Source organism: Oncorhynchus masou, chromosome 5 (assembly GCF_036934945.1).
Source record: "Oncorhynchus masou masou isolate Uvic2021 chromosome 5, UVic_Omas_1.1, whole genome shotgun sequence".
Lineage (NCBI taxonomy): Eukaryota > Metazoa > Chordata > Actinopteri > Salmoniformes > Salmonidae > Oncorhynchus > Oncorhynchus masou.
Window position 1 is genome coordinate 27,101,804 of NC_088216.1, and position 12,993 is coordinate 27,114,796.

The following is a 12,993-nucleotide window of genomic DNA, read 5'->3' on the forward strand; positions in this document are numbered from 1 at the left end:
CAAGGAGACTGCCTGTTACGAGAATGCAGTAAGCCAAGGTAAGTTGCTAGCTAGCATTAAACTTATCTTATAAAAAACAATCAATCATAACCACTAGTTAACTACACATGGTTGATGATATTACTTGATATTATCGCAAGAGAGAGAACGAGTCTCTTATCTCTCAAAAGGCAGAGAGAGGGGGGAACATTTGTAGAGGACCCAGGTGGGTCAATTATAGTTCCATTTAGCATGCAGGGTTGAAGGAAGAGAGGGAAGAGTATAGAGAGAGAGATAAGAGGGATATTCTCTCAGAAGTGGTAGAGAAGAGGCACACCTCAACAGGCCAGGTGGAGAACTGATAGGACTCGGAGGGAGGGAGTCACGATCTGTAGAGATTCATTCAACTTTTTGCATACAAACTTTTGCAATGGCAGTGCATTGCTCTCTGCGAGATATGGTGCCTGAAATTAATTTCATAGCTAATTTAGCCTGCGGGCTGCATTCGGTCTTCACCGGGGTCGGGAGGGCTGCACTGAAATGTTAGATTTTCTTGCCATGGGCCGTACGTTTGACACCCCTGAAGTAAGAGTTCGAGGGAGAGTGGAAAATAGACTGAGGGAGGTTCAAGTAAAGATGGCATAGATAGTGAGGAAAAGAGAGATGGAGAGTTCAGAAGATGACAGTAGACTGCTTAAGGAGCCCTTACACAACCCCTGGTAATAATCTGATGATGTCACAATCAGCTTTTCTTTTCTACCCTTGCCTGGCCCAGGGTTTTCCCCCAGAGAGATTGGGAATTCAATATTACAATCGCGGTGGATTATTACACCATAACGGGATGCTAAACCTCTGTAGCTTGTCTGGACAGACCGACTATTTCTACAGGGAGCTGCAACAATGCATCATTAATGACCATCTCAATCTCTATATTTTTGTAGAAAAGCACAGAGGCGGCGGTATATGGCAGGGCAGCATGTACTGTACTACACCATTCATACCACCCAAACTGACCCCAAAGATGATGGTTTAGCACTGACTATCACAGTGGGAAACTTTCAAGTGAGTGTGTTGAAAATATCTTATAATGAATGATTGAGTTGCACTGACTGGACAAGTAGTGCCAGACTGGTTTAACAGGATGGAGTGACACACTGACTGGACAAATAGTCCCAGACTGGTTTAACAGGATGGAGTGACACACTGACTGGACAAATAGTCCCAGACTGGTTTAACAGGATGGAGTGATACACTGACTGGACAAGTAGTCCCAGACTGGATTAACAGGATGGAGTGATACACTGACTGGACAAGTAGTCCCAGACTGGTTTAACAGGATGGAGTGATACACTGACTGGACAAGTAGTCCCAGACTGGTTTAACAGGATGGAGTGACACACTGACTGGACAAGTAGTCCAAGACTGGTTTAACAGGATGGAGTGATACACTGACTGGACAAGTAGTCCCAGACTGGTTTAACAGGATGGAGTGACACACTGACTGGACAAGTAGCTCCGGACTGGTTTAACAGGATGGAGTGATACACTGACCACAGCTACTATCACTGCTATTGACTCAGTGGAAATAAAATAGTATTTTAACTCACAGAAGTGCCAGGGTCAAAGTTACCAGGGTCAATACAATGAAAGTGAACGCGTCAGACAGCCATCCGTCAGCTAGTGGGGTTATTTCTCAGTGAGGTGTCAAACACACAGAAACTGTATCCACAGCATACAGGGCAATATATCTTAACGCCTGAGGGCTAATCGAATGAAGGGAAAAAAGCCTTTGGCAGTGTGGCCCCGCAGGACCTTGGTGAAGACAGAATTTGGACACCAGGCAAAATGAGTTTGAGACCCCTGACATAGACAGACACACGTCATGACTAAGTCCCAAAGGTACTGATAAATGGAAAAACCACACACACTCACCCTGAAGGCGGTGCCCTCCTCAATGATGGTAGGCAGCTGAGAGAGACAGATGTCCACAGCCAGGTCCCATGCCTGCCTGTAGAGGAACGGTGCACACACACATACACAAACACACTGCATCAACAACCCAAATGTCCAACACAAACACACTGCATCAACAACCCAAATGTCCAACACACACACACACACACACTCCTAGAGAGGGCAGCATTGAGGCTTTGATCCATCCCAAACTCTGTTCTACCTGGTCATCATGTTTTATTCACACTGTTACATTCCATACATCAAACCCCCTTTACAACTGCACTCGCACACCAACCCCCCTTCCCCCCTATCCACCAACTCCCCTTCCCCCCCACTCTTCCCCTATCCACCAAACCTCCTTTCCCCCTATCCACCAATCCCCCGCTCTTCCCCTCTCCACCAACCCCCCTTTCCCCTCTTTTCCCCGCTCTTCCCCTATCCACCAACCCCCCTTCCCCTCTTTTCCCCGCTCTTCCCCTATCCACCAACTCCCCTTCCTCCCTATTTGCTCTGAGGCAGCACTTGGGGTCTGCAGCTAAGGGGTTTGTCCTCTGATTAGAAAGTGCATGCAGGAATTGGGCATTTGGTTGACGAATGCAACAATACGCAACTTTACAGATTTGTTCCAGTCATTGAATGCAACTCTAAGAACACTGCCTTTGCCTATTCCATCCAGGTAATAGAGGAATCCAAGATAAATTACTAGAATAAAATTCTATGGAGAAAGACACTTTCCTAGTCAAAGGATCCTAGATGCTAGTTATAATCTATGTAGAATACAAATCATCATATCATTCACATAACACAGTGTGCATTCAATATTCATATCAGGTATAAATATCTGTAATCCCAGAGCATGAATATATCAAATATATGAAACATCTGGAATTAGTCGAAACAAGCAGACAAACATTTGTTTGGCGACAACAACAAAATCCATGTCTCTTTTGTTGTTAGTATCAGTTTGGGAAGTGAGTGAAAAGTGACATGAAACGTGATTGGGATTTGATAGGAGTGAGGGGTGTGTGATGGCCGCATGTAGCCTAGCGGTTAAGAGCGTTGGGCAAGTAACCCAAAGGTCACTGGTTCGAATCCCCGAGCCGTCGTTCAGAAATCTGACGCAGTTGTCAAGTCAACACATCTGTCATTGCTGCTGTGAACCGCATCACAAGAGCGATGCCAAAGAAAGGATGTATAAAACATTGACATCATTGATGCAACTTCAATGTTGTTTGAGCTGCATTGTGTATCACTAAATTAGCTTGAGATGATTTTACCGCATCCAAGTTGCTTGACATAGGCGTTTCAAAGAGCTGTCAGTCAAGGTGAGCTCATGAATAATAAACTCCCCGCCCACAAAGTCTTTTCAAACTTCCTGAGATACATACTTTTTCACACATTTTTACCATTTCTATCCAAAACCAATATTATGGGTTATATTTTAGTCACTCAAAAGGCTATTTTACATGGGAATCAGAATGACAGTTCGGGATCGTGGGACCTTTAAGTGTGTATGAGGGAATTTGTATCTAGTTGCTGACACTGCTATAGCTTCTACCTGTAGTAGAGCTTGGTGCAGCCATAGCGCCATACACCCCCATCACACTCGCTCGTGCACACCTGTCCCCAGCCAATTTATATCCTAATAATGACCCACTAATAAAGACAACAAGAGCATTTTAATAACACTTGCTGGTTGTGTATGGCCACCATCATCAATCAAAATATTTCCCCAAACCCTCACTATTTCTCTCCACCTCCACACTTACACATTTTTCTTCTTTTCTGTGTCTCCTACACACTTTCTATTAGTCTCTCTCTTCTTTACTGTTATCTAGCTACCTCAACACTTCCTATCAGTCTCTCGCCTCCACTCTCTTCCTTCCTTCTTTACTGCTATCCAGCTACCTCAACACTTCCTATCAGTCTCTCTCCTCCACTCTCTTCCTTCCTTCTTTACTGCTATCCAGCTACCTCAACACTTCCTATCAGTCTCTCGCCTCCACTCTCTTCCTTCCTTCTTTACTGCTATCCAGCTACCTCAACACTTCCTATCAGTCTCTCTCCTCCACTCTCTTCCTTCCTTCTTTACTGCTATCCAGCTACCTCAACACTTCCTATCAGTCTCTCGCCTCCACTCTCTTCCTTCCTTCTTTACTGCTATCCAGCTACCTCAACACTTCCTATCAGTCTCTCTCCTCCACTCTCTTCCTTCCTTCTTTACTGCTATCCAGCTACCTCAACACTTCCTATCAGTCTCTCGCCTCCACTCTCTTCCTTCCTTCTTTACTGCTATCCAACTACCTCAACACTTCCTATCAGTCTCTCTCCTCCACTCTCTTCCTTCCTTCTTTACTGCTATCCAACTACCTCAACACTTCCTATCAGTCTCTCTCCTCCACTCTCTTCCTTCCTTCTTTACTGCTATCCAGCTACCTCAACACGTCCTATCAGTCTCTCTCCTCCACTCTCTTCCTTCCTTCTTTACTGCTATCCAGCTACCTCAACACTTCCTATCAGTCTCTCTCCTCCACTCTCTTCCTTCCTTCTTTACTGCTATCCAGCTTGTCCTTTGACCTCCGTCCACATTCTCTCTCTCGTTCTGTGCTTCCTTTCTTGCTGGCTCAAGCATCTCTTTAGAGTTGTGATGGGGTGTAGTAACAAAGGGAAAGTGCACCTCAGATTAGTCAGTGCTATTTAATGTCTTCTTAAGAAGAGATAATGGAGGCAATAAGAGAGGAAAACAGGCGATCGCTCACTCAAGAGGCTTTCAGCAAAAACACTCTCCCCCAACTAATGCTTTTAGCAACTGATGGTGGAAAAATACAAAAGGATTTTGCAGACAGTTTTCAGCATGAATCTAATGAATGGACAGACAGATAATATTTAATAGAAAAGGCCAACAGAGAGAGTGCATGTGTGTCTTACCACATGGCGTGCATGTATGTAGGTGGCAGGCGCGGACTGCTGACAGGGGTGCAGTTGTATGACCTCATTATCCTCTCGGCCAACAGGAAGTTGCGGAATAAACTGGCCACCAACAGGTCCTGACGAAAGAGCTTCTGGAAAAGATCTAGAGAGAGGGAGGATGAGTAAGAGGAGAGAGAAAAAAGGAAGAGAAGAACGGACATGACGGAATGGAATGAAAGAAAGCGATAGAGCATGGGAGCATGGTTGATGGAAAATAAGACAGCGTCAAAGAAAGAGAGAAAGAGATTCTATTGTTTTTTCTCTCATCAATCTGCCCACAATAACAGAGCAAAAACATGATTTTATAATTTAGCAAATTTATTACAAATAAAATTTAAATATTTACATAAGTATTCAAACCCTTTACTCAGTACTTTGTTTAATCATTTTTGGCAGCGATTACAGTCTCGAGTCTTCTTCAGTAAAATGCTAAAAGCTTGACACACCTGTATTTGGGGAGTTTCTCCCATTCTTCTCTGCAGATCCTCTCAAGCTCTGTCAGGTTGGATCGGGAAAGTTGCCGCACAACTATTTTCCTTCCCCAGATCTGTGCATCGACACAATCTTGTCTCGGACCTCTACGGACAATTCGTTTGAACTCATGGCTTGGTTTTGCTCTGACATGCACTATCATATGTGGCACATTATATAGACAAGTGTGTACCTTTCCAAATCATGTCGAATCAATTGAATTTACTACAGGTGGAATCCAATCAAGTTGTAGAAATATCAAGGATGATCAATGGAAACAGGATGCACCTGGGCTCAATTTCAAGACTCATATGAGACTCACTTATGTAAATAAGGCATGTTTTTTTATTTTTAATATACTAGCAACAATTTCTAAAAACCTGTTTTCATTCTGTCATTATGGGGTATTTTGTGTAGATTGATGAGAATAAGGCTGTAACGTAACAAAATGAGGAAAAGTCAAGGGATCAATGCTTACCGAATGCCCTGTAGGTGTGCATGTATTGTGCATTGAATGCACTGTAGGTGTGCATGTATCTAATGTGTGTGTATTGAATGTGGACAGACAGGCAGAGTGCAGTAGCAGCGCCAGATAGATCAAGGCAGGGGGCGGTAGTGACATTTTCAACTCGTATTATTAATTCATGCATTATCTCATTTAGTTTAATGGGGCCAGGTTTTGCCAGTGTTTATCCCCAACTAATGATAATAATTGGTGTGTGTGTGTGTGTGTGTGTGTGTGTGTGTGAGAGAGGGAGTGAGTCTGTCTGTGCATAAGTGTTTTGAATGTGGCGTGATTCGAGTGTGCGTGTTCACATGCTTTTGTGTGTGAGTATGTCTGTGTGAGCGTAGTTTGTGAGAGTGAGGTGTGTGGTGAGGTTGGATTAGGTGTGCCGTGCCTTCATGAAGGAGATTCACTGTAATGGAGGCTGATTAATGAATGGCAGTGCTGTATGGTATCTGGGGCTTATCAGCCCATTACCACTGTTCTCCTCTCACATCACGACTCACATGAGTCTGTGTGTGAGTGAGTGACTTTCTACTTGTCTGGCCAGCCCAGGTAGACACAGGGGTATGAGTGTGTGCGCATGCATATATGCTCCCAAGCTCGTGTGTGTGTGTGTGTGTGTACGTACCTCTGGGCAGCACGTTCCAGGCGATAGTGTCAGTGATAGCAGTGAAGATCCAGTTGAGCTCTCCCAGTGGGGTGCGTCTGTCATTCAGTCTCCCAGGTATCCTACACAACACCATAGGTTTGTCAGTAACATTAACATACCAGTAAATGTCAAAATAAAGGAAACCCCAACGTAATGTCTTAATGGCGTTGGGCCACCATGAGTCAGAACAGCTTCAATGCACCTTGGTATAGATTCTACCAAGTCTCTGGAACTCTGTTGGAGGAATGCAACCATAGATATAAAGCCGTGTTCTATTTATATATACGGATGCAACACGATTCTTCCGCAAGAAAATTCATTTGGTGTTTTGTTGATGGTGGAAAATGCCATCTCAGGCACTGCTCAAGAATCTCCTATAAGTGTTAAACTGGGTTGAGATTGTGACAGACTGCCATGGCATCATACATCGCTTTCATGCTCATCAAATCATTCAGTGGACACTCGTGCCCTGATGAAGGGGGTATTGTCATCCTATGGAGGCATAGCCATGGTAACCAATATAATGGCCTGCCCAGCATTCTATACATTTGTAAATGTCTTAAGTCAGGAACCAAACCTGTGTGGAAGCACCTGTTTTTAATATACTTTGTATCCCTCATTTACTCAAGCATTTCCATTATTTGGCAGTTACCTGTATATTCCATAAAGAATACACTGAGCGCACAAACATTAAGAACACCTTCCTAATATTGTGTTGCACCCCCCCTTGTCTTCAGAACAGCCTCAATTTGTCAGGGAATGGACTCTAAAAGGCGCCGAAAGCGTTTCACAGGGATGCTGGCCCATGTTGACTCCAATGCTTCCCACAGTTTTGTCAAGTTGGCTGGATGTTCTTGGTGGTGGACCATTCTTGTTACACACAGGAAACTGTTGAGTGTGAAAAACCCAGCAGCGATGCAGTTCTTGACAAACGGTGCACCTGGCACCTACAACCATACCCCATTCAAAGGCACTGAAATATTTTGTCTAGCCCATTCACCCTCTGAATGGCACCATACACAATCCATGTCTCAATTGTTTCAAGGCTTAAAAATCCTTCTTTAACCCGTCTCTTCCCCTTCATCCACACTGATTGACGTGGATTTAACAAGTGACATCAGTAAGGGATTATAGCTTTCACCTGGATTCATCTGGTCAGTTTTTTCCCACACCTATTCCAAACTCAACCCACCAAGACAATGTGCTGTAGGACATTGGTACCCACCCAGGTGATAATGCGACTCTCTCCTCACTAAATGAATGACAAATGGATGAATGGGCAAAAACTGTGCACCTTAATTCAGAATTAAATTCATATTAGGCCTAACTGACTGATGAGGGTGAAGATGTTGATTTAATTTAGAAAGACAACAGTGTAATGATGAGTTGGTGTTGTGCCTATTTATCAGCAGCAAATCACCGTCGGGGCTGATACTGTTCTCTTTTAAGTTTTACTTTGTGAACAGAAGCTGTTATGGAACTGTTTTATTTACTGTAAGGGAAACTAAAACATGCTACATGGTGCAGTAGGCCTTCAGAATAATGCAAAACATATCCTTGACTATCTCAGTTGATGAGCGGGAAACAACAATGCCAGTCAGCCTGCCCGGGCGGCCCATCGAAACGACACCTAAACTATACCCAAACTAATTTCACACAGATTAAGAGTTAGACTACAGACAAGATTCAATTGACTATAATCCGATGAGTGACAATTTAAGGCCTATCAGTTGGCAAACTGCACATGCAGGGAAAGGAGCATCACTTTATCATATCCTCCATCAGAGTCACATGCAAGTAAAACATTTACATTTGTAAATAGTATCAGAAAGAGCATATTCTGCAGTTTCTATTACACTTACCTTTGTCAAATAACTCTCATAATTCAAGAGGTGCAGCTCTATTTCCAAATGTCACTTTTTCCAAGAACTTCCCTGCTGTCCATGAATTCAGCACATGACCACTTACGCGGCAGCATTGCTATGCCTACTACGTAAAAACGAGTAACATAATACAATTAAAATATACTATTCTGTCATCAATGGATGAATGGGCAATAGAAACTGATAATGGTGCATGTGACTTAACCTCTTTGGGCCGCAGCCAGTGAAAGTGCAGGGCGCCAAATTCAAAACAACAAATCTCAAAATTAAAATTCCTCAAACATACATGTATCTTATACCGTTTTAAAGGTAGTCTTGTTGTGAATCCCATCACAGTGTCCGATTTCAAATATGCTTTTCAGTGAAAGCACCACAAACGATGTTAGGTCACCACCAAACCACAATACAATACATTTTTCCAGCCAAAGAGAGGAGTCGCAGAAAGCACAAAGAGATAAAATTAATCACTAACCTTTGATGATCTTCATCCGATGACACTCATAGGACTTCATGTTACACAATACATGTATGTTTTCTTTGATAAAGTTCATATTTATATAAAAAAACTCTGAGTTTACAGTGGTGCGTTACATTCACTAGTTCCAAAATCATCAACATCAACAGAAATACTCATAATCATTATCATAAAAGTAGATGATAATACAAGTTATACACATGGAATTATAGATATACCTCTCCTTAATGCAACCGCTGTGTCAGATTTAAAAAAAAACTTTACGCAAAAAGCAAACCATGCAATAATCTGAGATGGCGCTCAGAACAATAGTCAAATTAGCCACCATGTTGGAGTCAACATAAACCATAAATTACATGCTAAATATTCCCTTACCTTTGATGTTCTTCATCAGAATGAACTCCCAGGAATCCCAGGTGCACAATAAATGCTTGATTTGTTTGATAATGTCCGTTATTTATGTCCAATTAGCTACCTTTTTTAGTGCGTTTGGTACACCTTTCCAAACGCTGGTGCTGGTCGACCATTTTTTCAGACACAATATCCATAAAGTTATATTACAGGTCGAAGAAACATTTCAAACTAAGTACAGAATCAATCATTAGGATGTTATCATAAATCTTCAATAAAGTTCCAACCGGAGAATTCCTTTGTGTCTTGAGGAGGAACAGAACGCAGGAAGATATAATGCGTTATGCGCGTAACCTGGAACTGGCTCTCTGCCAGTAGTCTGATTCATTACCCTCTTATTCAGTCCCACAACACAGTAGAAGCTTCATTCAAATTTCTATAGACGGTTGACATCTAGTGGAAGCCCTAGATGGGATTTCAATAGGGAATGGTTTGAAAATATACCAACCTCAGATTTCTCACTTCCTGTTTGGATTTTTTCTCAGGTTCTTGCCTGCCATATGAGTTATGTTATACTCACAGACATCATTCAAACAGTTTCAGAAACATAAGTGTTTTCTATCAAATACTAATAGTAATATGCATATTTTAGCAACTGAGACTGAGGAGCAGGCCGTTTACTCTGGGCACCTTTCATCCAAGCTACTCAATAGTGCCCCTGCAGCCATAAGAACTTAAATAACCTGATTGATGAGGGTGATTGAATTTGATTGGATTGATCTGAATGATGAGGGTGAAAAGGATGATTCAATTTAGAACTATATTGTAATTTTGATGAAGAATTGTGGGCAGTCTATTTTATTATGAGAGGCTGGAAATGGTATATCATTTCCCCTCTGACAGTCAAATTAGACACCGAGTACAACATACAGTGTGTAGTTCACAATGGCAAGACGAACCAAAAGAACGGACACACTAACAGTATTGCAAATGCTGCATAATTTAGATGAGTTCGATTTGGATGGAGGATCATATATTGAGCTTGAACTCGACATTGCTGATGAAGAGTCTTCATCTGATTCAGATGTTGACTTCCGCCTCTGATGGCTGAGATTCGCCACAGAAAAAGCTCTGAGCCAACAGACGGCGAGGCAGGAGTCTGGGAGGGACGGCACGGCGAGGCAGGAGTCTGGGAGGGACGGCACGGCACGGCGAGGCAGGAGTCTGGGAGGGACGGCACGGTTTGGGTAGAAAAGAGGGAGGAGTTTGTGTGACATGCAGATGTTGAAGCACATCAGAGATGGTACTGTTGCTCATGTGCATAGAAAAGGAAACATTAAGTGGGACATGTCTTTGGATGAACTCTAAGCATTTATTGAACTCTTGTACGTCCGCGGGGCGTACGGCGGAAAGAGCATGATGTGGAGTCCTTTTGGTCTGATCGGTATGGGGCGGACTTTTTCAAATTGATTACACTGGGCTGGCTGCCGCAAACTAATTACACTGGGTTGGATGGTGTCCAACTGAGGTGATACTGCGGCAGGTGCATATGAAGCAAGGCCTATGAAAACTGTGTGCAGTGCAACTGATTGGTTTGTGGGGCTTGCTCACACAAAGCCCCGAAGCTGTGCGCTGACTGTGGACCCCCAAAAAAGAAGAGGAAATTGATTAATGCGTAAAGACACTCGCATAAGGGCGCAATACAGTGTCCGATATAAAAAAACAGTAATTTGTTGATTGTATCTTGTCATGAATATATATTTACGCAATTCACCCTTTACAATTGCTGATGCACTGGTGACTGCTTAGGAATACAGCAAATATTAATCTATTTTTACTTGCTGTCAGAAGTTGTAACTGGACTTAATTACTATAACTCTACAAATTAAGTTGATCAAATGGATTACACTGAATATTTCTTCACTTCATTTACAATAGTTTATGCACTATTTATCAAGCATGTTTGCGCACCTTACAGGTTGATATGCATCTTATGCATATGCTAAAGAGTATGCCCGGCAACGTTCTCTAGCGGGTACTGATAGGCTGAAAGGCCAGGCGGTTCTACCAATACAAACTTTGCCAGTAATCTAGATTAGGATCAATCTTCCCCCTGTGCCCTGAACAATAGCCTACACTAGTTAGTTCCCTGATGGCACTAGTTGGTCAGATAGGACTCCCTGTTGATGTCAAATAAGGAGTTTCCTTTTGCCCAGTCATCTGTCATGACCTTGGCCTGGGGGTAGGTTTATGACAGTCATAAATACCTCTTTCCCCCTTTTTCCTCTCTCCACCCTACTGATGTTACATTTGCAAAACCCTTGGTTAACACATAGATTCTGGGAATATCAGAAGGTGGGGGGAAATTAACTATATTCTGGCAATCCAACCAATTGAACATATGCAGTGGCACTTAATGAATATGATGTCAGTTCGGTTGTCATCTGAGACATTCTCAATGATAAAATGACAAACTCTACAGTGGAAAGTCTACACATCAGAGTTATCGGATTCACATGAAATTGTTGTTCAATTTAAAATGTTTGAAGATTAAACTATTGGTGATGAGATTAAATGTGATTTTAGCTTCTAAAATGTGAGATTTGGGTTTTCATAAGGTAGGGCTCTGCTAAATCAGTGGCCCGCCCGTGTGAAGGGACATGGGCTATAAAACATTTCAAACACGCCCTCCTCTCCCTTCCTATATAAAGCCTTGACGACAATATAACCTCCAGTTCCGAGGATGTGAGGACGACGGTCCGATGTCAGAATGGTTCAGATAATAACTACAGAATGAAGCAAACATCAGCGTGAGCTTTGGTTGCGAATCGTATGAACTTTGAACTCTTATTCACCACAGAAGTGATGCCTCCTAGCCGTTGAGTTAGCAACAGCCGCTGCAAACGGGGGTTAGGAAGGAACAGACAGAGTATCCCGTCTCTCACGCAACGACATTACTACAACGTATCCAATTGACCACCAGAGACATTCTTCAAAGGACAAAGGACTCGGTTTGGCAACACGGCCTTCCTACCACCAATCTACCGAAGTGCAGCTCAGAGTAAATATTTATTGCATTTTCCTTTTCCAAATGGGCGGTAATTTAGAATGCATAAGATACTGTATTTACAATAGCACAGCTTCGCCCTTTGTTACCCAGTCTTCCCGCTCTATCACTCAAACCCAGCCCTTTTCTTTTGTGTAACAAGCTGTCATATCTGTTCCGCCCGCTAGGGACGTTGTCCTTTATGACGTAATTGGTAATCAAGTTATGATTTAATTATGTGTATGTGTAATTCTGTGTGATTAGTTAGGTATTTAGTAAATAAATAATTAAACCCAATTTTGTATTGCTGATTCAATTTGTTAGCCAGGGTTTGTGCAGATAACCAAGAATTTACAACATTCAGATGAGACTGAATTAAGATGAAGATTAATATTGACTCTATTGATGTAAAATATTACTAGGTCTTTAAGAGTTTATTCGGAAGATAACAGCTCAATAAATATTATTTAGTGGTGCCCCAACTCTCTAGTTAATTACATTTACATTATTAGCTCAATCAGGTAATATTAATTACGGAGAAATTATTTTATAGAATAGCATGTCATATCACTTAATCCGGCATAGCCAAAGACACGATACATCACAATGTCATCTATCCTTATTTCAATAAATCAATTACAATTGTATTTATTACAGATTTTGTTGTTGATGTTTTCATCTTGTCTCTAGGCTGTCAGGAAAGTG

General features: G+C 42.3%; 1 protein-coding gene across 8 annotated transcripts in view; it reads right to left on the minus strand.

The window, feature by feature from the left end:
* LOC135538943 (regulatory-associated protein of mTOR-like) overlaps window positions 1-12,993 on the minus strand; it is a 172,203-nt gene that overhangs the window by 53,295 nt on the left and 105,915 nt on the right. For all 8 annotated transcript variants that reach the window (XR_010455515.1, XR_010455512.1, XM_064964850.1 and 5 more), the window contains exons 9-11: window positions 6,513-6,613; window positions 4,864-5,008; window positions 1,912-1,987 (exon numbers count right to left, since the gene is read on the minus strand). Coding sequence is in view for 6 of the 8 variants with exons in the window: in XM_064964850.1 (XP_064820922.1) it covers window positions 1,912-1,987; window positions 4,864-5,008; window positions 6,513-6,613 (322 nt within the window). In the remaining 2 variants the exon portion in view is untranslated. The remainder of the gene's footprint in view (window positions 1-1,911; window positions 1,988-4,863; window positions 5,009-6,512; window positions 6,614-12,993) is intronic.